This window comes from Cornus florida, unplaced genomic scaffold, assembly GCF_030987335.1.
Source record: "Cornus florida cultivar Cherokee Brave unplaced genomic scaffold, ASM3098733v1 CherokeeBrave_3.0.0_Hap2_Chr01, whole genome shotgun sequence".
Classification (NCBI taxonomy): Eukaryota; Viridiplantae; Streptophyta; class Magnoliopsida; order Cornales; family Cornaceae; genus Cornus; species Cornus florida.
The window spans coordinates 56,136,325-56,162,002 of NW_026775571.1; the positions used below are offsets into that span (position 1 = coordinate 56,136,325).

A 25,678-nucleotide genomic window follows, 5' to 3' on the forward strand; every position below is an offset into this window, starting at 1 on the left:
TAAGGCATTGTTTGAACTCAAAAGAGGAATTTTATTGTTCCCTTTTTTTTTGCATCGTCTGAAAGTCAACCTTCTCAAAGGAACTAACGTTGACTATTTACAATCGAACCACACGAGTGGTTCTGGCACGCCCACATTAAATCAATTTAAGATCGGCTTCAGTCGGCCAATTTTAGGGTCAACAGATACTAAGGTATTTCGATTGCATATCCGATACTTCATACTTCATAACACATTTTTAACAAGTTTGAACATTAAAATTCAACTTTTTCAACAATAATAACATAATATAATTGGTATAAAAAAAAATATATATATATATATATTATTACGTGATGACTTAGAGTTGCTTGTTTTATGCCTTATTATTGATTGCATTTAGATTATAAAAATTTTCAAAAATTGATCAAAAATTATTACTAGTATTTATATATATATAAAAATAATATTAATTAACTTTATTTTATTGTTGTATCCTGCCATACCTCAATGCGAACAACAACAACAACAGCCACCTTCTTCTAATTCGAAGCCTCTCTGCTGATGATGCCAATCAAGTGAATTACTCACTACTTCATTGGGAAAACGAAATATTCTGTGATTATGCAGAGCTTGAGCTTCACTGAAGAGACACAACTACCCTTACTTAAGGATGATCGGTAGCTGCAATGGGCTCTTGTGCCTTCTCGATGATTTACACGGTTACCGGGAGGTACTTTATCTATGGAATCCATCCATTCGGAAGGCAATTGCCCTTCCGCCATTACGGGTTAAGTTTCAATCACACGGTCTTTTTAAGCATAGCATTGGGATCGGCTTCGATGCCCTGAATGATGACTACAAAGTTATCAGGATTGTGTATCTCTACAAACTTGGTTGTTAAAATCGGGATTCTACGCAGAATCATTTTGGACTCCGTAGAATTGGAATCGTTTTAGACTCCGTAAAATCGTTTTGGACTTCATAGAATCTGAATAAGTCTGCACATTGGCTTGCTTATGATGGGAGAAGGAAAGATTTCTACTGCTTGATCGTGTCATTCCACATGGGTGATCAGAGATTTGGCGAGATCATGGTCCCTGTTAGCTTTTCTCGGCAAAATGTTGTTGTGGCTAAGTTTCAAGAATCACTCTCTCTGATTCAAGATCTTTGGAGCAAATATACTTGTTGCGTATGGGTGATGAAGGAGTATGGAATATCAGATTCTTGGACCAAAGTATTCAATATTGATATGAGTGTAGGATTCGGTAGCGTTGTTGGCTTCACAAGGCAAAGTTCTGTTACGATTATATACTGGGTATCTGGTAGCTTATGATCCCTATACGGAACAAAAAATGCATCTTATTCGTGGATCTACATTTTATGCAAATGATTATACTGAGAGTCTGGTTTTATTTAGAGCAAAATTTGGTAATACCGTTACTTGTGCAGATTCACCTTTTTGCACGGAGAAGGCAGTAATGGAGCTAGGGAATGGAGCTAAGAAATTCCGTAAAAGAAGAGCAAACTCAGCTCACTCTTTTATCCCAAAACATTTGGAATCTTTTGCTTATACTTAAAAAAAAAATAAAATAAAATAAAATTCCAAATCATATCTAAGAAGAAAAGAAAGAGGAGGCAAGATGCTTGATTTTATTATTAATCCATATATCTTTTTGTGTGGAATGTTTTATCAGGGCTGTGATCAGGGAGGAAAATCAAAATGAAGAAGGCAGAGAAGGTGGAGAACTGTAGAAAGAGTAGGTGTGGCATAGTGAACTCAGTAAACCAGCTATATTCACCGGTCTTAACGAGTCTACCCATGATCATTTGTATGACTCAAGCAAAGTATCTTCAAGTTTGGCTTGCTTACTTAATGACATCGAAAACGTTGATTAAATTATACAGGTGTACTTGCTGCCTAACATGGATAGATCTTTTTTTGTAGTTCAGTATAAACTGATCATGAATTGATCAGTTGTTTGACCCCTACTTATGAACAATGTGCCACTGCATAGTAGGATTAGCACCTCTAATTGACGAAAAGACTATCCGCTGGACCTCTGACATGATAGTAATTTAAAGAGTTTTATGTCATGTTATTTGAGTTAATAATATCTTTAATATGAACTCAATAAACGAATTTATATTCAATGGTCTTAACGAGTCTACTCATGATCATTTGTATGAGTCAAGCAAGGTTTCTTCGAGTTTGGCTTGCTTACTTAATGAGGTCGAAAAAGTTGATTAAATTATGCAAGTGTACTTGCTGCTTAATATGGATAGATCTTTTAAGTAGTTCAGTCTAGGTTGTTCATGAATTGGCCACTTGTTTAACCCCTATTTGTAAACCATGTGCCACTGTATAGTAGGATTAACACCTCTAATTGGCGAAAAGACTATTTTCTAGATATCTAACATGATAGTAATTTAAAGAGTTTTATGTCATGTTATTTGAGTTAATAATATCTTTGTTATGATTTGTTTTTTTTTTTAATGGTATTCTCAAGTGCTAGACCTTATTTGCTTTCGGTACACTTATTCAAATGGTAGTGGAGTTGTGGAACCCACATAATTAGAAATTATTTTCTGAGTAATAATTTATAGTTGCATCTCCCATGTGAAGGCATTCCAGCAGTGTAGAAAACCAAATGCATCAATCTTACCTATTTTTATTTTGTACTTGTGTGTTGCCTTGGTGTCCCGTCCATTTTCATGGACTTTTTGGACTGCTGTAGAAATTTTTTCCTATTTTATACAAAGCTTACCCATTCAAAAAAAAAAAAAAAAATCTTATCTATTGTTGATTCTTGAAATCCTGTCAAGTTTGTTTTCTCTTCTTTCTTGCGGTATATTCATCTACATGTGGCAAATTCTTTGTACAATGTAAAAATTCATGGGAACTATTTAGACTCATGAATAACGTGGATCTAAAAAATTTAGAGCCTTTTTTTTTTTTTTTTTTTGGGTAGTGTCGTTTTACTAATCACCTCAACTTTGGTTAAAACAAATTTTTTGAGCAAATCAGCTATTAATTAAGGTTCTATTATGGTACTCTATTTTTATGGAACAGAATGGTGATATCAATTAAGCATAAAATGAAGTCTAATTAGCATTAATTTTCTCTTAAAAGACTCTTGGATCTACGTGTGCTACTTGAAATTGTTTCTCCTAAGATATTTGATAACTTGTGGAATAGTTATTGTGATTGAGTACTTACAATTATATGGGGTTTTATTTAAAAAAAAAAAAAAAAAAAAAATAATTAAGACACACTGGTCGGTATGACTCTTGCCCAAACTCGATTTATCTTGGTAGATAATTGTGTGTATTTAAAAATGTGGTTAATCTATGTTGATGCTGCTTTGCTTTGTAGATAATTGTGTGTATTTAAAAAAATATATTTAGCAGATTATATAGCATCTAGGGGTGCAACTTGGGCGGGCTAGCCCAGCCCAACCCGAGTCCAGCCCATGAATTTTAAAATATATTTAGCAGATTCTATAGCATCCAAGATTGTGGCAATTGTTTCAGTGTCATTGAACAAATGGGATTAAGATGAGATCTTTTGTCAGCAGGTTCTCATGGTTTGCATAGCAGTGGGGGTGGGTAAGGAGAGAGGGTAACAACTAACGAGGTTTGCTCATTTGTGGTGTAAAAAAATAATGCTAGTAATAATGATAAAAAAAATAGTTGACAAACAAACCCTATAATTTTTGTTTTTATTTTTATTTTTATTTTTCGTTTTCTATATTCTATGATAAAAAAAACTTCTAAAATTTTCTTTATAAAGATTGGACAACCAATCAGGGACGGATACACGTTCAAGGGTGTAGGGACAATTGCCCCCACTGAATTTTTTTTTTTTTTTATTAATATTTTACCCTTGTAATTTAATCATTTTCAGTAATATACACATGAAATATTACATTGCCCCTACTAAAATTAATAGAAAAATGCACTATTGCCCCCACAAAATTCATTTTTGCCCTCACTTACCTTACATCCTGCCTCTGTCCCTACAATCAATGAAACCTTATCCTATTAAAACTTCCACAAACACAAATTTCAGGTAGATTTTTCCAACCCAAACATGACCCAAGCTCAAAATTTTGAGTGTATGTTAAGCTCGAGTTGAAAAGCTCAAGATCAAGGATGTTTGAGTTGTGTTTGGGTTTGAAGGATGTTTGAGTTGTGTTCGGCTTAAAAAGTTTTAACATATTTTATGTTGGGTTGAATTGAAAAGTTCAATATGAAGACTGAGTTATGTTCTGGTTAAAGGTCTAAATAGATTTTATGTTGGTTTGAGTAGAAAAGTTTAGGGTTAATTGCACTGACATCCCATGCGGTATTGGTCAATGCGGCAATGCCACTCAGGGGCTGCTCAACATTTTTTTGGACATTGACACCCCCTTCTCATTTGAAATGTCATAAATACCCCCTAAATTTTTAATTCAATTTTATTCACATAACACCAGCAATGTGAACATAACTGACAACCAGAAAAGAATTTTTTTTCCCCCTCAAACACTAGGGAAGATGATGAGAGAAAAAGAGAGCTCAACACTTTAGAGAGGGGTGTCGCCACCACCAACCACAATTGCCACCTCCACCATCGGTGGCCCCTTTCTCTCTCCACTTACAATAGTAACATCCACCTAACAACCATCACCCATCATTGCCAACCTGTTCTTACTACCACCAACCGCCATCATTTACCCCACCACCGTCCGCCCCTTTCTTTCTTTCTCTCTCCACTCACCACTGTAACATCCACCCCACAACCACTACCCACCATTGCCACCTCAACCACCGCTTAAAAAGCCGTACGTAGCTAGCAATTAAGAACTAAAAACAGGTTGCGGCGATACTACCATTAGCATCACCACCGTTGAGCATCTAGTACTCTGCCACCTTACGAAGGCCAAGATCAAGTTCGCTACCACTACCCACAACGCAAAACCCCAAATCGAACCCAATTCGTATACCACCAATTTGAAACCCCACATACATATATATACCCCCTCCCTCCACTTCTACCACTATCATCTCAACTTATAACGAACATAATCGAATCATAAGGAACCTTAAATTAAAACCAAATTCACATACATATACAGACATGTGTCTCGCTCTTTGTATCATAATCTGTGAGGATGGATTTGGTAGAGAATTCGTAGCAGTGGAAGGTAAGGCAGACAAGGTTGTCGTTGATACACACACGCGTGCGCGCGCGCACACATACACACACATATACAATCGAATAGCCACCACTAAGACTTGTTTTATACTGATGATGGGTGATAGGACGAATCGGTGAAGATAGAGGGGTAGATTAATGCAATTGTCCAAATAATGGGTCAATTTGGTCAATTAAAATTAGTTAGAAAGAGCATTCGGGTCATTTTATGATTAAAAAGTAATTGTTGACTAATCAAAGGGCATTTAGGTCTTTTTATAGTCTGGACGGGTCTGGATGAAGATTTTAAAACCTCCGGTGTTATTGGCCAAAAAAATGTTGACCAACCGTTGAGCGGCATTAACCAATACCTCAACGGGTGTTAATGAAACTAACCCAAAAGTTTAAGATGACGGTGGTTTGAGTTGCGTTTGGGTTAAAGGCTTAATACATTTTATGTCAGCTCGAGTTAAAAACTCAAGATGAAGATTCCTTTAAGTTGCGTTTGGATTAAAAAGTTTGGCAAAGTACAGAAAACCCCCCTCGACTTGTACCATTTTCCAGTAAACCCCACTCGTCTAATTTTTTACCAAAGAACCCCCCTCGACTTGTAGCCCTTTCCAATAAATTTCCTTTATCTAATTTTTTACCAAATAACCCCCTCAACTATATAAGGAGGGTAAAAGAGTTGATATTTAAACCAAAATACTCTTTTATTTAAATTTTAATTTTTTCGAACTTTAAAAATTCATATATCTCAAACCGTACATCCAAATATTGCAAATAATATATGCACGGAAAGCTTATAAAACAATGATTCTAGAAATATAAGATTTATTTAACAAAACTTCATAACAAGAGAGAAATAGACAATCTAAAAATTTACTGCAACAATCTTATTTTATATTTTTTTTTATAAAATACTCTTGTTATTTGTAAGAAAATTTTCAAATTCATTCATTTTAATATGGAGCATAACACATAAAAAATTAGCCCAATAGAGATGAATATTCATTTTTATATTTTTTTAAATGGCGAGTCTATAAAAGAATGAAAATACTAGCTTTGACGCAAAATATGATATCTCATTAAATCAATTTCTGTTAGGGCTAAAATTTTTAAATATTCAGCTCCATATGTAAATAAATAATTCTAAAAATTTTCTTGCAAAGATCTCAAGTATTAAAATAAAATACGATTATTGGAGTAGATATTTAGATTGTTTATTTCTCCCTATGAAGGTTTGTTGTACACATCTTATATTTCTTGAATCCTTATTTCATAAGCTTTCCATGCACATATTATTTATAATTTTTAAATGTATGGTTTATGAGATATGTATTTTTGAAATTCGGGAGAATTAAGATATAAATAAAAGGGCATTTTGGTCCAAAAATGAACTCTTTTACCCCCCTTTAAATAGTTGAAGGGGGTTCTTTGGTAAAAAATTAGACAATGCGATTTATTGAAAAAATGTTACAAGTCGAGGGGGATTCTTTGGTAAAAAAATAAATAGGGGATTTATTAAAAAATGCTACAAGTCAAGAGGGGTTTTCTTTACTCTATCCTTAAATGTTTAATACATTTTATGTTAAATCTTGATAACTTTTCAGACTCAACCTATCCAAAGCGTCTGAGTTGTAAAAGGTGCGAGTTGAATACAAATCTAATCTAATTATTTTAAATTGCATTTCATAATTAAAATCCCTAGCTTGCCATAATGTACCAAGCATCTAATTATAAATTAAAAGATAATATATATTTATTTGGAGATGAAGGCCATAAATCACGGATATACAAGTACATTGGTTATAAAATGATACAAAATTAATTTCTTGTTAACGTGATTATATGCAATTCTAGTAAGATGTGGTTAGGAATTTTTATACATATAAGAGACAATAAGTGAGTCTATTGTCACGCCCCACAACTAAGAGGCTACGCCACGCAAGCGCCATGCAGACGCTCAGCAGACGATGACATGGAGCCTGCATGGACCGGAGCTTTCTAGACCTCTCTACACAAGTATGGAACTTTCCAGAATTCTCTAGATTAGTGTGGAGTTGTCAAGCCTTTTCTAAACTTGTCTAGAACTGTATAGAATTCTCTAGACTTGTCTTGTACATTGTACATAGTTCTAGAATTGTGTAGATATTTCTTTGGAGGATTCTAGACACTAAATCTAGGCCACACATTTGTACACATCTAGAATGTTCTTGTAAGACCAAAGGCCTATAAATAGGAGGTGGGAGTTCATTTGCTCCTCACCAAGCAACCTAAGTTATAATCTCCTCTCAAGTAATACAAGTGTTCATACATTCCCAAACTCTCTTGCTCACTTGCCTATTCTCTTCCTACACACCGAAGTAAGCAAAGCACTTGTCTAGCCTTAGTTTTCACTAAGCTAGCACACCCGGGTAGGCTGACTTAGCGCTTTAAGGGGGCTTGAAAGTGTCTAAGGCCGCACGTGAGCTTGAAAGGTCCAAGTCTGTGACAGTTGGTATCAGAGCTAAGGTCGTGAGGCGTTACACCTTGTGTAGAGGAAGCTATGGCAGAGCAATCAGACGTGACTAACAACCAATAGGAGGATCTATATGGAAGGGAAACAAATCTCCCATATCCAGTCGGAGTGATGACAAGGGCTAGGTCGAAGGACACCATGGCAGGCTTAGAGGCACGTATGGCAAACACAGAGGGGTCCATAGTGACGACGAGGCCGTTCCTACACGCCAAATTTGATGTGGTGAATGTACGGTTCAAGAAAAGCCTTTTTGGTCAAGTTTAAATTTATAAAAACCACTACCACTGCTACTACTAGCGTAGCAAGAGTGAGTAGGGATCGTCCCAAGGGATTATAAGGATCGAGTAATGTCGTGGAATCACAATGAGGGCTAGTAGGTCGAATGATCAAACAATTGGTTGGTTGGTTGATTAAAGAGCAACAAAATTAAACTAAGTAATAGCAAAAGAGTGCAATTAAGAGTGAGTAAGAGAGAGAGAGAGAGAGAGAGAGATCTTGGGGTTTAGAGATCACCACTAAGCAATGCATTTCTATATCATTGACAAGTGATTAATGAGGGCAAATGGTGTGTTGCAATATTGGTGTGTGTGTATTTGGTTAATTCAACAAGCAAGGTTGACTAGTTAAGCATGTATTGTCTAAACATCATGTGAAAGGCACAATATATCTAAGCAATGAAGCATATATTGTCTAAACAACATGTGAAAGGCACAATAAATCAAAACAAGTCATTAATCCTTTCATTAAGCTCACAATCGAAATACAACACAAGGATAGAGACATATGCTAATTGCATTCAAAAGCTTGGATCATCAAATAACAAGCATAGATTGTTCTCCCATTTAACACTACACTACAATTACACTACATCTACACTACTAGAATGAAAATAAACTAAGGAATAGGCACAATCCATCAAGAGATAAGCATAAACCATCAAGAGAATCACAAAAGCATTCCTTTAAGCACTATGTTTTGATAATCTCCAAATCTATAGCATCAATACACATAGACATGTATCAATAACACAAAATCTAGAGACAAGCACATGAACATCAATTCTAGCATACATAGACATATGGATAGAATGAAATGATCAATTAGAAGCATTAAACTACATAAATCATCGAATAAACAAGATCTATATATATCAAAGTGTCAAAACATCAATTATAACACTAATCCCTCAATAATACACAAGATTAAGATATAGAAAGCATGCTTGGGACTAACTCTAGCCCCAAGAGGATGTCTAGCCACTCATGGTGATGATGCTCCAACCCTCAAGGGTTAATTCCATTATTGAAATCTCCTCCTTGTTGATGAAGAACTCCAATGGTGTCTCTAGCCTCCTCTTCCTCTCCAAGAGATAATATGAAAATAAAAGTGGTTCTTCCCCTTTTGTAAAAGCAATCCTTATCCTTATATAGGTAGGTCAAAATGACACCCAAAATGAGCTGGGGTCGTGCATACAATATTCCCTAATGATTGGATAAAGGACAACTTTCAATGAGATGGAATTTTAACTTTTTCGCACTAGAGGAAGTTCGATCGATCGAACCTTGAACTTGGATCGATCGAAAGTAAGTCAGATCGATCGAACTTAGGCTGGATCGATCCAACTGGCTGAGTTTTTTGGAAAAAGACAAATCCGAGATATTTATGGGAAAAGGACAAAAGTGGTCAGTGGGTGGTATAGCTGTGGATAGGATCAATCATTTGAATAAGGACAAAAGTGTTCGATCGATCGAAGGATGGTGTTGGATTAATCGAACTTTTGGAACTTTATGCTTTTGGGTCAAGGCTTGGATCTATCTTGAAGTGCTGAGATCGATCATTGTTCGATCGATTAAACATTGAACTTGGATCGATCGAACCTTGCTGCTTGCCACCTTTGGCTTCATTTGCTTCCTTCTTTCTCCACTTTGCTCCTTTCTTTGTTTAATCCCAGAATTGCTTCAATTAAGCTCTTATTTGGCTAAGTTAGCTTATTTTCGAGATAAGTGCCTGAAAATGAAAATAATACGAAATCAATCTAAAATGGTAAAGTAAGATAGATAAAGGTATTAGAATGTCTAAGCTTAAGGGGTTTAAATACGCACTTTTCAGTGCTCATCACATAGCCAACGTGTTGGAGTAACTTGAGGATACTCACCAGCGCATGGATTGGCTGGAGTCGGAGGACGTTGAGGTCCAAAATGATATCAAAGGGTCACTCAATGCCCTAAGTGGTAACTTTCGGCAGGAGCTCCAAGCACTTCGAGAACTTATGTTTGGCCAGTTTGCCACTTTACGTGGCTATGTTGATCAGGAGTTTGGCACTTTCTGCAAGAAAATGGAGGAAATGCGAGCGGACTGGACATTGTGCAAATGGGCGGTGGTGTCTGGCATAGCTACTACGGGGTTAGTAGCACCCCTGGTTGATATTCCTAAGCCTAAGTGCTGTGGTGGGAACCAGGTAACAAGGGAGTTGGAGAACTTCCTCTTCAGCATGGAGCAATACTTTGAGACTACGGGCATGACCGATGAGACCATCAAGATACGCACGGCGACCCTCTACCTCACCGACCATGCCATGCTATGGTGGAGGAAAAAGTATGGTGACATGGGCAAAGGTACGGTCTCAATTGATACTTGGGCTGATTTCACTAAGGAAATTAAGAAGCATTTCTATCCTGAGAATGCCGAGGATGAAGCCAGGGGCAGACTCCGAAGGCTAAAACAGGTTGGGTCGATTCGGGACTATGTGAAAGAATTCACTAACTTTACTCTTGAGATCTCGGATCTATCTGACAAGGACTATCTTTTTTTCTTCACGGATGGTTTGCAGTTATGGGCTAAGACGGAGTTAAGGCGGCGTAACGTGCAAGACCTTGCCACAACTATTGCAGAGGTGGAGTCCTTTATTGATTTCAGCTCCAAAAAGGAACCCTCGACCAAGCCAAATGACAAAGACAAGGACAAGAGGTGGTATGCCAGCAAAGGCGAGGGAGACAAGGGCGCTGCACCCTACAAGGATTGGTCCCGTAAGCCAGGTGGTGGCCACGGTGGCAAAGAGGGAAGGGAGAACAAAGAAGGAGCACCCAAGCCTAAGGGTTCTTACTTCATATGTGATGGACCACATTGGGTAAGAGATTGCCTAAAGCGGAAGACCCTCAATGCCATGACGAGCCGATATGAAGAGCAACAACAGGAAGAGGTGCAGATGGGTTCACTACAAATCCTTAATGCCATCAAGGCTAAAACTGAAGTCCCTAAGGCGGCAGCTAAAAGGCTAATGTTCGTGGAGGCGAGCATCAATGGGACACCCACACGTGCTTTGGTGGACATGGGTGGTGCATCCCACAACTTTGTGAGCCTTAATGAGGCCAAGAGATTGGGCCTTAAGTATAGCAAAGAAGGGGGCTCCATGAAGGCAGTTAACTCAACGGCAAAGGCTATACATGGCATGGCACACTACGTCCAAGCATGCATTGGTGAGTGGGGTGGCCGCATAGATCTATCGGTGGTACCCATGGACGACTTCAAACTAGTCCTTGGGTTAGAGTTCTTAGACAAGGTGAGAGCTTTCCCCATTCATTTTGCTAACACTATGTGTATTATGGAAGGCAACATAGCACCCATGGTGCCAGTAGAGCGAGGCGCCAAGTTGGAAGCCCAAGCCTTGTCAACTATGTAGTTCAAGAAGGGCTTCAGGAAGAAGGAGACTAGCTATCTTACTACGTTGATGGAGACGCCCGATGATGAGCTAGTCCCTTCCCCACAAGAAGAGGTGCCTAAGGAGATACGAGCCGTGCTAGACGAGTACACGGACATGATGCCTAAGGAGTTGCCCAAGAAGCTTCCACCTAAGAGAGAGGTAGATCATAAGATTGAGCTGGAACCGGGTTCTAAACCCCCTGCTTTGGTGCCCTACCGGATGGCACCCCCAGAGTTGGAGGAGTTGCGGAGGCAACTCAAGGAGCTGTTAGATGCAGGCTATATTCGACCCTCGAAGGCCCCATATGGCGCACCGGTGCTGTTCCAGAGGAAGAAGGACGGGTCCTTGCACATGTGCATCGACTACCGGGAGCTCAACAAAGTGACTATCAAAAACAAGTATCCCATTCCTCTCATTGCTAATCTTTTTGATCAGCTTGGTGGAGCACGCTACTTCACTAAGCTAGACTTGCGCTCGGGGTACTACCAGGTGCGGATAACGGACGGGGATGAGCCTAAGACTACATGTGTGACAAGGTATGGCTCTTATGAGTTTCTTGTTTTGCCATTTGGCCTCACCAATGCACCTACTACTTTTTGTACTTTGATGAACAAGCTCTTTCCATCCCTACTTGGATTGCTTTGTGGTGGTGTACTTAGATGATATTGTTGTGTATAGCACCACTCTAAAGGAGCACGTGCAGCACTTGAGGGCGGTCTTCCAAGTCTTACGGGAGAACGACCTATATGTGAAGACAGAGAAATGCTCCTTTGCCCAAGAGGAGGTGTTGTTCCTAGGGCATAAGATACGGGATGGCAAGCTAATGATGGATGAGGCAAAGGTGAGGGTCATTTAAGAGTGGGAGCCGCCCACTAAAGTGATAGAACTACGCTAATTTCTTAGGCTTGTCAATTACTACCGCCGCTTCATCAAGGGTTACTCCGCAAGAGCAGCCCCATTGATAGACCTTCTCAAGAAGGCCCGTGCTTGGAGTTGGACAGAGTCATGCCAGGGGGCATTTGATGACTTGAAGAGGGCAGTCACAAAGGAGCCGATACTTAGCTTGCCCGACCATTCCAAGCCATATGAGGTGCACACGGATGCCTCAGACTTTGCTATTGGGGGCGTGTTGATGCAAGAAGAACACCCCATAGCTTATGAGAGCCGCAAGCTTAATGACACCGAGCGGCGCTATACGGTGCAGGAGAAAGAGATAACAGCGATCATCCATTGCCTATGTACTTAGAGGCACTACTTGCTCGGGGCATAATTTGTGATCAAGACGGATAATGTTGCCACCAGCTACTTCCAGACATAGAAGAAGCTCAACCTTAAGGCAGCTCGATGGCAGGACTTCCTAGCGGAGTTCACCTATTATTTTGAATACAAGTCGAGCAAGGCCAATGTTGTGGCTGATGCGCTTAGTCGCAAGGCCGAGCTTACAACTATTAGTCGGCCCCAGCACTCTCTTATGGAGCGGATCAAATAGGGGTTGCAGTATGACCCTTTAGCCAAAAGCCTTATTCAGCTAGCTAAGGAAGGGAAGACTCGGCGCTTTTGGCTAAGGGATGATTTACTTCTCACTACAGGGGACCGACTATTTGTGCCCAGGTGGGGCAACTTGCGAAAGGAGTTAATACGGGAGTGCCATGACACCAAATGGGTTGGTCACCCAGGTATGCGTCGCACACTAGCACTCCTAGAGGATTCTTACTATTGGCCTCAGATGCGTGATGATGTGGAAACATATGTGAGGACTTGTCTTGTGTGCCAACAAGACAAGATTGAGCAACAGCATCCTGCAGGCCTACTAGAGCCACTGCCTATTCTAGAGAGACCATGGGAGAGCATCTCTATGGATTTCATCACTTGTTTGCCCAAGTCAGAAGGTTACGGGAGCATTATAGTGGTGGTAGATCGGTTTAACAAGTATGCCACCTTCATACCCGCACCAGCAGATTACACGGCAAAGAGGGTAGCAGAATTATTTGTTGACCATGTGGTTAAGCTTTAGGGAGTTCCGCAAAACATTGTCAGTGACAGTGACCCGCACTTCACGGGTAGATTTTGGACGGGGCTCTTCAAGAAGATGGGGACGGATCTCAACTTATCTACGAGTTTCCACCCCCAATCAGATGGGCAGACAGAGCACATCAACGCTCTCCTAGAGCTTTATTTGAGGCACTATGTGAGTGCCAACCAGCAAGATTGGGCCAAACTCCTTTGGGTGGCACAGTTTTCTTACAACTTGTAGCTGAGTGAGGCTACCAATCACAGTCCATTTGAGGTTGTTACCGGACGGTAGCCTATGACACCTAACGCCATTGCTTCGACTTGCGATGGTACGAGTCTGGCGGCCTACAAATTTGCCAAGAGGTGGCATAAGCTGTCCGACTTGGCTAGGATGTACCTTAACAAGGCGGCAAAGAAGATGAAGAAGTGGGCCGACACCAAGCGAATGCGGGTGGAGTACATAGTGGGAGATCAGGTGATGGTTAAGCTACTACCCCAACAGTTTAAGTCCTTTCGGAGCGTGCATAAGGGGCTAATAAGAAGGTACGAGGGCCCGTTCTCCATTGTCAAGCGAGTGGGCAAGGTCTCCTACATGGTGGAGCTTCCATCCAAGTTGAAGATACATCCAGTTTTCCATGTCAGCATGCTTAAGCCTTATCATGAAGACACGGAAGACCTTACTCGGGGCATATTGTGGAGGGCACCCACGGCTGTTGTCACATCCTTTGATAAGGAAGTTGATTGCATCCTTGCGGATCGTGTGATGAACAGGTGAGGTGTGCCCAAGTATACAGAGTATTTAGTGAATGGAAGAACCTGCCAGATAGCGAGGTGAGCTAGGAACATGAGGATACACTTTGGCAGTTCACAGAGCATATCCAGCGGTTCAAGCAAGAAGACGCGACGAGGGCTTCGCGAGCTTAGGTGGGGGAGAATGTCAAACCACGCAACTAAGAGGCTACACCACGCAGACGCCCGGTAGACGATGACATGGAGCCTGCATGGACCGGAGCTTTCTAGATTTCTCTACACAAGTATGGAACTTTCTGGAATTCTCTAGATTAGTGTGGAGTTGTCAAGTCTTTTCTAGACTTGTTTAGAGTTGTATAGAATTCTCTAGACTTGTCTTGTACATTGTACATAGTTCTAGAATTGTGTAGATATTTCTTTGGAGGATTCTAGACACTAAATCTAGGCTACACATTTGTACACATCTAAAATGTTCTTGTAAGGCCAAAGGCCTATAAATAGGAGATGGGAGTTCATTTGCTCCTCACCAAGCAACCTAAGTTGTAATCTCCTCTCAAGTAATACAAGTGTTCATACATTCCCAAACTCTCTTACTTATTTGCCTAATCTCTTCCTACACACCCAAGTAAGCAAAACACTTGTCTAGCCTTAGTTTTCACTAAGCTAGCACACTCGAGTGGGCTGACTTAGCGCTTTAAGGGGACTTGAAAGTGTCTAAGGCCGCACGTGAGCTTGGAATGGTCCAAGTCTGTGACACTATTTTCAAGTAGACTTGCATTTAATAAAGTTTGACAAAATTTTGACGAAATACTGAGTAAAAAAAGGTCCAAAAAGGAATTTTGGCAATATTTTGGGTATGTGAACGTGAAGATGATATATATACACATATTATTCATTTAAATTTTTTTTGATGACCTTGAAATTACTAATTATTATGGAAAAACATGACCAAAAACATTTAAATTAGTTCAAAATGGTGATATTGCAACAATAAGGTCAAAATACGGAATAAACCCATAATAGAAGGGATTTTTTGGGATGATAAAAGCATGTTTTTCAAATTGAGAAGGTGCTTAAAATTTGATTAAAATGTTGCCTTTTAGAATTTCAAAAATCTCGATTTTTGAAATTTTTTATATTTTGAAAAAAGTTTTGAAATAATTTGTGGGTCTCCAAGTGAAGTAAAAGAAAAAATTTCACTGTTTATTGGCTAAAGCTGAGTACATGACGAGGACTCATACGTTTATTGGCTAAAGCTGAGTTCACGGTGGTGGTAATGAAAGGCGATAACAGTGGTGGTGGTGGCAGTAGTGAAAGGAGATGGCGGCGGTAGTGGTGGAAGGTGGTGAAAGGCAATGGTAGTGGTAGTGGTGGAAGGTGGTGGCAGTAGCTGTGGTGAAAGGCGGCGGCGGCGGTGGTTGCGGCAAATGGTGGCGGTAGCGGTGGTGAAAGGCGGTGGCTGTGGCGGTGGTGGAAAGTGGTGGGCGGTGGTGGAAAGTGGTGGGCGATGGTGGTGAAAAGCAGAGATGATTGTGGTGGAAGGTAATGGTACTTTTTTTACTTGGAATATGAGGGTGTTTTAGAAAGTTGATTTTTTTAAATAAATTACTTGGTAATGGAATGGTCATTCCATAGGTTTAGTTGTGGAATGGATTTTTATTGTCAAAAATAAATTTTCATTTGAATGGAATAGTCATTTTCACTTTTAAGTTGCAAACCAAATAAAGAAATATCGGTGAAAAAAAAAAAGAAAAGAATTCAGACAATTGATTTGCCTCTTTGTCCAATAGGTTTAAAATCTCAGAAGTGAAAACAAAGAGAAGAAATACTTTTCTTGTTCTGAAGAAGTGATTAGGGTTTTGTTTGTTCAAATCCATTTCTGTTTGTTTCAAGCAACGAATTGGAAGAAAATGTCAGATCTCCTACCTCGTGAACTGTGGATCGTCATCCTCACTAGACTACCGGTCAAGACCGTCGTCCGGTGCGCTTTTACCTGCAAATCATGGTACTCTTTGATCACAAACCCTAAATTCATCGCCGCACACCTCAATCAATCATCTCTTGCCAACAACAACCTTCTTCTAATTCGAAGCTACTCTGGTGATGAGCGTTACTCACTAGTACGTTGCGAAAACGAAATGTTCATTGATTATGCAGAGTTTGAGCCTCCACTGAAAATCCACCGTAACCCTTATTTAAGGATAATCGGTAGCTGCAATGGTCTGGTATGCATTTCCAATGATTTGGAGGATTACACGGAGGAGCTTTATCTATGGAATCCATCGATTCACAAGACAATGGCGCTTCCGCCATTGCGTGTTACCGCCGAATCACACGGCCGTTATATTCATACCATTCAATTCGGCTTTGATTCGCTGACTGATGACTACAAGGTTGTGAGGATTGCGTATCTCGACGGACCCGATGGTTTTGAACCTCCTCCGGCTCCGGAGATTGACATTTTCAGTCTGAGCACAGGCACATGGCGGAACATCAGCCATTTGGGTCTTCCATATGCAATCGACGAGCGGGCTCCCCAGGCCTTTCTGAATGGGGCTGCACACTGGCTTGCTTTTGACCGAAGAAGGGATGATTTCTTCTGCTTGATTGTGTCATTCCACATGGGTGATGAGATATTTCGTGAGATCATGGTGCCTGCTAGCAATTTTCGTGTGCATGGGGTGGTTGCTAAGTTTCAAGAATCACTTTCTCTGATTGATGTTTTGGGCACAGATAGTTATTCCATCTGGGTGATGAAGGAGTATGGCATATCAAATTCTTGGACTAAACTATTCAATATTGATACGCGTGGAGGATTATTGTATTGGATAGCTGGCTTTACAAGGAATGGCCATGTTCTATTTGCGACAAAATTTGGGTATTTGGTAGCTTATGATCCGGAAGTGAAACAAGTAACACATCATCGTATTCGTGGACCTATAATTCCAACTTATAGCGACTCATTTTATGCAGATACCTATACTGAGAGCCTAGTTTTTTTTAGATCAAAATTACATGATAGAATCACTTGTAAGGAGTCACTTATTTTGCCCGGAGAAGCGAGTGGAGCTAAGAAAACCAAAGAAGAAAGGAATGAAGAGGCACGATGCATGATTTTACTTACTTTTACGTCTTATATTTGATATTGCTATTGCTAAGTTCTGTTAAGTATCCTCTAATCATCACCGCTCCAGTAGGTTGCATAAACGTAAATATTTTTGGTCAATTACACTTTCATATTCATATCTTTGATGAGTTACAATTATTGTTATATCTTTTTGTGCCTGATGTGCAAGGAATGTTTTTTCAGGACTGTGATCAGGGTGGAAATCAAAATGAGGAGAACTGCTCAAAGAGTAGAAGTGACATAGTAAACTCTTTCCCTGTTTCTTTTTACCTTTACTTTGCCTACGGTTCATACATTGTGTGTTGATGTAGTTGAAAACTTTCTTTAGGCAATTAATAACCCACTCATGATGCTTTTGAAATCTTGGAGCATTTGGGCTTGACATGGCTTTAGATATTATGCTGAAAGGTTTTTTTTTTTTTTTTTTCATTTCTTTTTTGGGTGAGATTTATGCTGTATGTTATCTATTATTGCTTACCTTTTGATACCATTGTATCTTCTAAATTTTGTTTTGGGGTATGAGCCACATTGTATTATATCATTAAGTTGTGAAGAGCAGCTTCTTTAGTTCGAGTTGCTGGATGTTGTGCCAAGCATTAGAAGTCACTATTTGGTGATATTTTGTAGGAAATCATAGCTAGTTTTTCTTTTGGCTTGGATAATGCTAGCCAAGAGGTTTTCGCGATCTTACTGGCTTGAAGCCTTCAGCAGAATAGAAAGAGAGGTAAAACTCACCCTACTTGGGGAGTGACAACTGAATGAAACTTTCGGATGGTAGACTTCTTTTCCCTATGAATGAAGTAAGCTACTCAGTCACGCCTATACGGCACTAGAAGCTATCTATAAATAGAATCAATCTTCTGGACTTAGGCGTCTCGAACTAGAATGATTGGGTCACTCACTCCTATTTTTGGATTCCGCCTCTTGGTTCATCGACCTGAGAAGTTTGAACTTCACTTGCCTCACCACTAAAACACTAAGCGATTTAGAAAGAGCTTTCCGCGGCTGAAATGTAAAGTTTGGGGTGTTGACCCTTGTGATAGGAGGCATAATCACAGGCGTACTGGTTAGGAAGGGCTTTGGAGGTGTTCTGATGTTCTGGCTCACAACCCTCAGATATAATTCCATACTTTACACCGATGTATACGACTCTCTCGATCTGTGTGTGTCAAAGGCGAGCAGTCAACCTGTCAACGGAAGTTGATATCGACATTTGTGCCCTCGAGTTGGCTTTGTTTTGCTTACTAGCCAATGTCAAAAGTTCAAACTTGAGTTCAATAAATGGGCGATATTCACCGTTCAAAACGATTCTGCTCAGGATTATCTGTTTATCAAAACGTTTGTGAGTTTAATGAGTCAAACAAAATTTCTTCAAGTTTGGCTCGATTACTTAATGAGGTCGAAAATGTTAATTAAACTATGCTGGTGTACTTGGTAGCTAACACGAACAGATCTCTTATGTAGTTTTGCCTGAGCAGTTCATGTCAGATAACTCATTTGACCCCTACTTGTGGGCCATGTGCCACTGCATAGTAGGATTAGCACCTCTAATTGGCGAAAGGACTATCTTCTAGATATCTGACATGATACTAAATTAATTAACTTGAATGATATTCCAAGAGCAGTGCTGTTCACCCCTCATTATTCTGTTCTTCCTTTGACTTGATGGAATGAGACGACAACACAACGTATAGCCTTCATACCACTTATTACCTTGTTTAAGTTTCAACCATTCCTTTTTGCCTTCTATAATTGTAGCTCTAGTTTTTACTTACTCTTATTCCCTATTGGTAGGAGAAACTTCAGAGGAGATAGAGCTCATATTAGAAGTGCAAAACAAATATGGAAATTCTAGGCAACGAGAAAGGAATCTTGCTGTTACAAGTAGCCCATGAATTTGTTTTCTTCTCTTTGGAGTACTACTATTTGGAGAAATAGAGTCAGATGATTATTCTAAATACATGGGCAAAAAATATATGTTCTTGGGGCAGGTAGCCATGCTTGGTTGGTTTTTGCCAACTTATCGAAGTAACATTTAATGATCTGCCAGGGCAAGTTCTTTTTTATTGTGATGATTTGTTTAACATCCTCTATTGTCTTTGTAAAACTTTGTTTGATAATATATTTGAACCATCTTAATTTCACAAATAAAAATCAATTAGTTTTCATGTCTTTGTGAAGCCCACTTCTAGAACCGCTCATACCTTTGTGGTCATAGACTTCTAATTTGAGCTCAAAAAATGTGATGCATTTGATGAAAACAGTAATTAGTCAGCCAGATATCTTTATTGGTATATGCAATATAAGTGTTTTCTTATGTCATAGACATGTTTTATGTCCTGTTATTTGAATTCATAATATCTTAGATATGACTTGATATTTGATGGTTTCAAGGACATGGTTAACAGGCTTCACCTTTCAGGTTGCTAGCTTGTGAAGGCATTCTTGCTGTCTATTACACGTGGCAAATTCTTTTTACATGTATGAAGCATGGCTTAGAATGTAAAAATTCATGGGAACTATTGAGACTCGTGAGTTGTGGCTAAGGTTGGATAACATTGATTGAGAGAAGAATTCAAAGCCCTTTTTTATTCTTTTCTTTCTTTTTTTTTGGTGTCATTTTAGCAACCACCTCAACTCTGCTTAAAACATATTTTTGAGAGCAAATTAGCTTGTTAAGGTCTATTTGGGTGCTATATTGTTATGGAGCAAAATGGTGATTATATATATATATATATAGCACAAGATGGTGATATCAATCAAGGAGAAAACGAAATCTACAATACCAGAGAGAAGAGGTATCTGTCTTACTGCTATTTGTCTTAAAATGAAGATAGGATTGGTTGGAAACATGGAAAGTTCACTGGTTTAACTTGGTTTGGACTCACAATAGAGCTAGGAATGTTGTTACAGCTTGTTTGATCATGCATAATGCTTTGCCTTCTTTTCTAAATCTAAAGGGAAGAGGTCTCTGTCTTACTGCTACTGAAGTAGAGATGTGGTAGCCATTGCTAGAGAGATCTGTGTGGAATGTCTTTAGTTTCTTGGTTTTTGTCTTGAGGATTTTCATATAATTTCCTGATTGATTAGTGATCTGGTTGCCTTAGTTTTGGCAGCCTATTTTCTGTTTTGTTTTGAGGAGAATCTTCTCGATCTTTTCCATATCTATATAATAACCACATTCAGAAAAAGAGAAAAAATAATAAAAAATAATTAGCATTAATTTTTTTGTTTAGAGACTGTTGGATCTGCCTTTGCTACAGGGAATTGTTTCTTTTTTTAGAAATTTGTTATTTTCATAAAGTCCAAAAAAAACTTGACCCAAACGTGGACACGATTACAGTAGATGGAGAGGGAGCACAAAGCATCACCGTAACACACACACACACAGAGTATGGAGATGGGGGATGACAATGGTGGTGCTTGGCTCTCCACCTTCTAGAAGACACAAATCATTTGAGTCCCTAAAATCGCCCTCTTCTCTTCCATCACCACAAAATCCCTCTTTGATAACCTGACCAACGAACTGTTCGTAGAAATTATCTCAAACTCACCCATCTCTGCAAATGTGTTTCAAAACGCTGGTATGCTTTGATCTCCACTCTTCATTTGCTCAATGCTATGTCCACCATTGTTCATCTTTGGTGCCTCCTTTTGCCTTCTGATACCAGTACAATGATCGTGCAGTCCAATTAACATCCAAATCACGCATTTTTTAATCTGGTGGGTTTTCTCTAAACTTTCTTCCCTCTTCGAACCCAACACCATCATCATCATCAGATCAACATCAACTAGAGCCAATTCGTTACTTAGCTTCAAGCAATGGCTTAGTATTATGCTCTGCAACCTCGACATTTCATAGGGTTTACTAGGTTTGCTACCCCCTCACAATGAATTGGTTGAACTTCCTCCACCACCCACTTGCCAAGAAAGGGTTATCGTTGGATTTGTTTGCAAGCCATGTTATTCTTTTGATAGTAGTAGCTGCACAACTAGCTTCAGAGTGGTTCGAATGCATCAATTCGAACCACCACAACACCCACCACCACCACCACATTCCGCCAATCTCAAATTGGAGATATTCTCTTCTGACGCATGGAAATGGACTGAAACAATCATATTGACTCGAGGGTGTAACTTTATAATGTTCCACTACCATTCTAGTGCTGTGGTTTGCAATGAAATACTCCATTGGATGTACATTTATCATGGCAAGATTTTCACCTATGATCCACTCAACAGCACTGATCAATTTCGTACCATAAGACAGCCCAAGGACAGAGATCCCAAGGCGTTTGGGCATCTAATAGGAGAGTGCCAAGCACACCTCAGATTCATTCAATATGATGGTTCGACACTCGTCATTTGGGAACTTAAGGACTACAATGGGCTTGAATGGCCCTTGGTGCAGAAGGTTAATCTGAACAGGATGGAATTGGATGATCTCTGGATGGGCAATTGGTTATCAGGATTGTGTATTTCTGGCCACCCGATGATTTTAAACCTCCCGAGATTGACATTTTCAGTCTGAGCACAAGCACATGGCGGAACATCAGCCATTTGGGTCTTCCACATATCATAGACGAGCGGCTCCCCAGACTTATCTGAATGGGGCTGCACATTGGTTTGCTAATAATGTGTTTTCGTGGAAAGCCTGTGGCTTGATCGTGTCATTCCACATGGATGATGAGGTATTTGGTGAGATCAAGGTGCCCAGTAGAATTTTTTATGAATACGGGGTGGAAAGTGTTCGGGTTGATAAGTATCAAGAATCATTCTCTCTGATTACTGGTATTTGGGGTGAGAAAACTTGTTTCATATATGTGATGAAGGAGCATGGCATGCCAGAGTCTTGGACTAAAAATTCAATATTGATATGAGTGCAGCATTAAGCAGAAGTGTAGTTGGATTCACCAGGAAAGGTGAAATTGTGCTTGGGAAAAAAGATGGGTGTCTGGTAGCTTATGATCCCGAAACGGAACAAATAATGGATCTTCATATTCGTGGTTCTACAGATTCAATATCTTTGGACTCATTTTATGCAGATGCTTATACAGAGAGCCTAGCTTTACGCTGGAGCAAAAGTGAATGGAGCAAAGAAATTCCAGAAAAGAAGATCAAAATTAGCCCCCTTCTTGTATCCCAAAAAATTTGCAATTAGTTGCTTATACTTATTAAAAAGAAGAAGAACAAAACCAAAGAATAAAGGAAAGAATAGGCAAGGCGGATGATGTTACTTGCTTTTACATCTTATATTTGCTACTGATATTGCTAAGTTCTGTTATTGCTACGTGTAAATGTAAAAGCTCAACCTAGCATTTAAGTAACGTCTATGTCATCATTGCCCTAGTAGGTAATATAAATGCTATTTCATATTCTTCTTTGAGGAGTTACAATTATGATTGATCTTGATATCTTTTTGTGCCTGATGTGAATGTTCTTTCAGGACTGTGATCATGGTGGAAAATCAAAATGAGGAAGCAATAGAAGGTAAATAAATTGTATACTGATGTAGTTAAAAACTTTCTTTGGGAAATTGATCACTCACTCATGATGCTTGTGAACTATTAGAGCATTTGGGCTTGATGTGGCTTTAAATGTTATGCTGAAAGTATTATTTTTTTTTTTTTTTGATTTTTCGGCTAGGTTTATTCTGAAAGTATTTGTTATTTGATGCCATTGTATCTTCTAAATTTTTTTTTGGGGTACGATCCACATTATATCATACGAGGTAAGTTGTCAAAAGTACCTTCTTTAGGTCGAGTTACTCGATGCGTGCCAAGCATTTAGAAGTCACTAGTTGGTGATATTTTGTAGGAAATCATAGCTAGTTTTCCTTTTCGCTCGGATAATGATTGTCAATGTTAATGTTATGTTGCTTTACTTGCTAGTTCATAGTAATACAATATGCTAAAATAGTATTATAATAATACTGAACAAACAGCTTGAAGGTCCTATTTGTTTAAAATAAGAAGATTACTATATGCTAAAATAGTTCATAATAATACTGAACAAAAGAAACACCTTAAACTTATTTTTATTTCATAAAAACATAAACACCAATTCGATTTAGTGATTGCCCATTACATAAAATACGATTTTGTTTCAATTTAGGAAAAAAAATAATACGATTTTGTTTATAATAATACTGAACAAGAGAAACACCTTAAACTTATTTTTATTTCATAAACACATAAACACCGATTCAATTTAGTGATTGTGTATTTCAACGATTTAAACAAAATCAAAGTTTTAACATTTTTTTTGTTTATCAGATTCTATAGCATCCAATTATTGTTAATCTTTATATCTTTTTGTGCCTGATGTGCTTGGAATGTTTTTTCAGGGCTGTGATCATGGTGGAAAATCAAAATGAGGAAGCCAAAGAAGGTGGAGAAACGTTGAAAGAGTAGAAGTGGCATAGTGAACACTTTCCCTGTTTTTTGTTACTTTTATTTTGCCTGTGGTACATAAATTGTATGTTGATGTAGTTAAAAATTTTCTTTGGGCAATATATAAACTCACTGATGATGCTTTTGAAATCTTGGAGCATTTGGGCTTGATATGGCTTTAGATCCTATGCTGAAAGTTTTATTTATTTATTTATTATTATTATTATTATTTTTATCCTTTCTGGGTAAGATTTATGTTGAAAGTATTTGTTATCCGTTATTGCTCATCTTTTGATGCCATTTTATCTTCAAAATTTTATTTTGGGCATGAGCCACATTTTATTATATAAATTAAGTTGTCAAGAGCTGCTTCTTTAGTTCGAGTTGCTGGATGTCATGCCAAGCATTAGAAGTGACTAGTTGGTGATATTTTGTAGGAAATCATGGCTAGTTTTTCTTTTGGCAATGCTAGCCAAGGTTAAGGTTGGCTTGTTTCGCTTGCTAGCCAATGTCAAGTTCAAATTTGAGCTCAATAAATGAGCCATATTGACCGGTTTTTAACGAGTCTGCTCATGATTATATGTTTATCACGACGTTCTTGAGTTTAATGAGTCAAACAAGTTTTCTTCAAGTTTGGTTCGCTTACTTTAGGTGAAAAATGTCGATTAAACTATGCTGGTTTACTTGCTAGCTAAAACAGATAGATCTCTACTATGCCTGAGCTATTCATGTCAGATAGCTCAATGTGTGTGTCTCGTTTTACTAACCACCTCAACTATGCTTAAAACATTTATTTATTTATTTATTTTTGTAGCAAAGTAGCTATTAAGGTTCTATTTGGATGCTCAGTTATTATGGAGCAGAATGGTGATATCAATTAAGCAGAAAATGTAGTTTAATTAGCATTAATTTTCTTACAAAGACTGCTAAATCTGTCTGTGCTACATGGAATTGTTTCTCTTGTGAAATTTGGTGTTTTTCTGAAGTGCTTGTGCAATAGATGTTGTGATTGAGTACTTACGTTTGTGTACTAGATAAATGTGTTTATTTAAAAAATTTTGTTGATCTCTGCTTTGCTTAGGAATCTCCAAGTTTTGACTGTTCACTTCGGAGTATTTTAGTTGATCTTTGTTTTTTTTTTTTTTTTTTAAAAGGTAAAGTACAGTAACATTCCTTGAGATTTGTTAAAAGGACACTCAGAGGAAAGTTTGTCTATTTTGGGACAATGACACTCTCTAAAGTTTGATATATCTACCAAAGACACTTCAATGATAATAAATTGATATTTTTACCCTTTGACTTTTATATTGACTAATTTAAATGTTGAAATGACCTTTCTAACTTCATACCTATGACAATTTCTTTCCTTCTCTCCTCTCTGTTTTTTCTTTTCTCAGCCCCCAACACTAACACACACTGTCACACATATACACACATGTTGTCACACATATACACACAAAAAAAAAATTGAAAGTGGAGTATTTAAATATTGCTAGGGCACAATCATAACGAATGTCCTAATGCATCCAACAACCAAAATCCATACTTTGTAGATATAATTTTTCTAGTCTCAAATAATTTGACAAACACGGCAGATAGGAGGGATTAGACATAAATATTGGAAAATTTAAAACCAGAGCCAAAAAAATTACATCTATAAAAACAATGAAAATTTTAAAACAACTTGCATCATCAAATAATAATTTAATATCATTACCAAGTGTAAGTGTAATAATTTAAAGAATAATTTAATATCATTACCAAGTGATTAATTATTACAAAGCTGTTGCTCTCAAACGAGGGTCACTCCTTAGAATTTATCATTCAACCAATCACAATATTACTTTTAAAAACATTAATTACACTTATTTATGCACTCTAAAAATATAATATTTTGAAACAAAATTACCCATCAACCATTTTTTTTTCTCTGCTTTCTTAATCTTTCCGTACAGTAAAAATATAAACAAGCTATATATAAACAACAAACTTGAGTGAATATTTACGTAAAAAAAAC

The 25,678-nt window shown here is 38.3% G+C and overlaps 2 protein-coding genes across 2 annotated transcripts; both read left to right on the forward strand.

Moving 5' to 3' along the window:
• Positions 1-652: 652 nt before the first annotated feature.
• LOC132272659 (uncharacterized) lies at positions 653-1,315 on the forward strand. The gene is made up of 2 exons (XM_059773763.1): positions 653-856; positions 968-1,315. The coding sequence occupies exons 1-2, from the start codon at positions 653-655 to the stop codon at positions 1,313-1,315; spliced, it is 552 nt and encodes a 183-aa protein (XP_059629746.1).
• A 14,494-nt stretch (positions 1,316-15,809) lies between these two features.
• Positions 15,810-23,848, forward strand: LOC132297672 (F-box protein At3g07870-like). The gene is made up of 4 exons (XM_059794931.1): positions 15,810-17,243; positions 17,453-17,512; positions 22,716-22,759; positions 23,616-23,848. The coding sequence occupies exons 1-3, from the start codon at positions 16,053-16,055 to the stop codon at positions 22,743-22,745; spliced, it is 1,281 nt and encodes a 426-aa protein (XP_059650914.1). The 5' UTR covers positions 15,810-16,052; the 3' UTR covers positions 22,746-22,759; positions 23,616-23,848.
• Positions 23,849-25,678: the final 1,830 nt, after the last annotated feature.

Coding starts and splice junctions, on each gene's coding strand:
- LOC132272659 (XM_059773763.1), top strand. CDS start 653: ATGATCGGTAGCTGCAATGGGCTCTTGTGCCTTCTCGATGATTTACAC. Junction 857..967: donor ACTACAAAGTTATCAGGATT/GTGTATCTCTAC, acceptor TGGACTTCATAG/AATCTGAATAAGTCTGCACA.
- LOC132297672 (XM_059794931.1), top strand. CDS start 16,053: ATGTCAGATCTCCTACCTCGTGAACTGTGGATCGTCATCCTCACTAGA. Junction 17,244..17,452: donor AAGAAGAAAGGAATGAAGAG/GCACGATGCATG, acceptor ATGTTTTTTCAG/GACTGTGATCAGGGTGGAAA. Junction 17,513..22,715: donor CAAAGAGTAGAAGTGACATA/GTAAACTCTTTC, acceptor ATGTTCTTTCAG/GACTGTGATCATGGTGGAAA.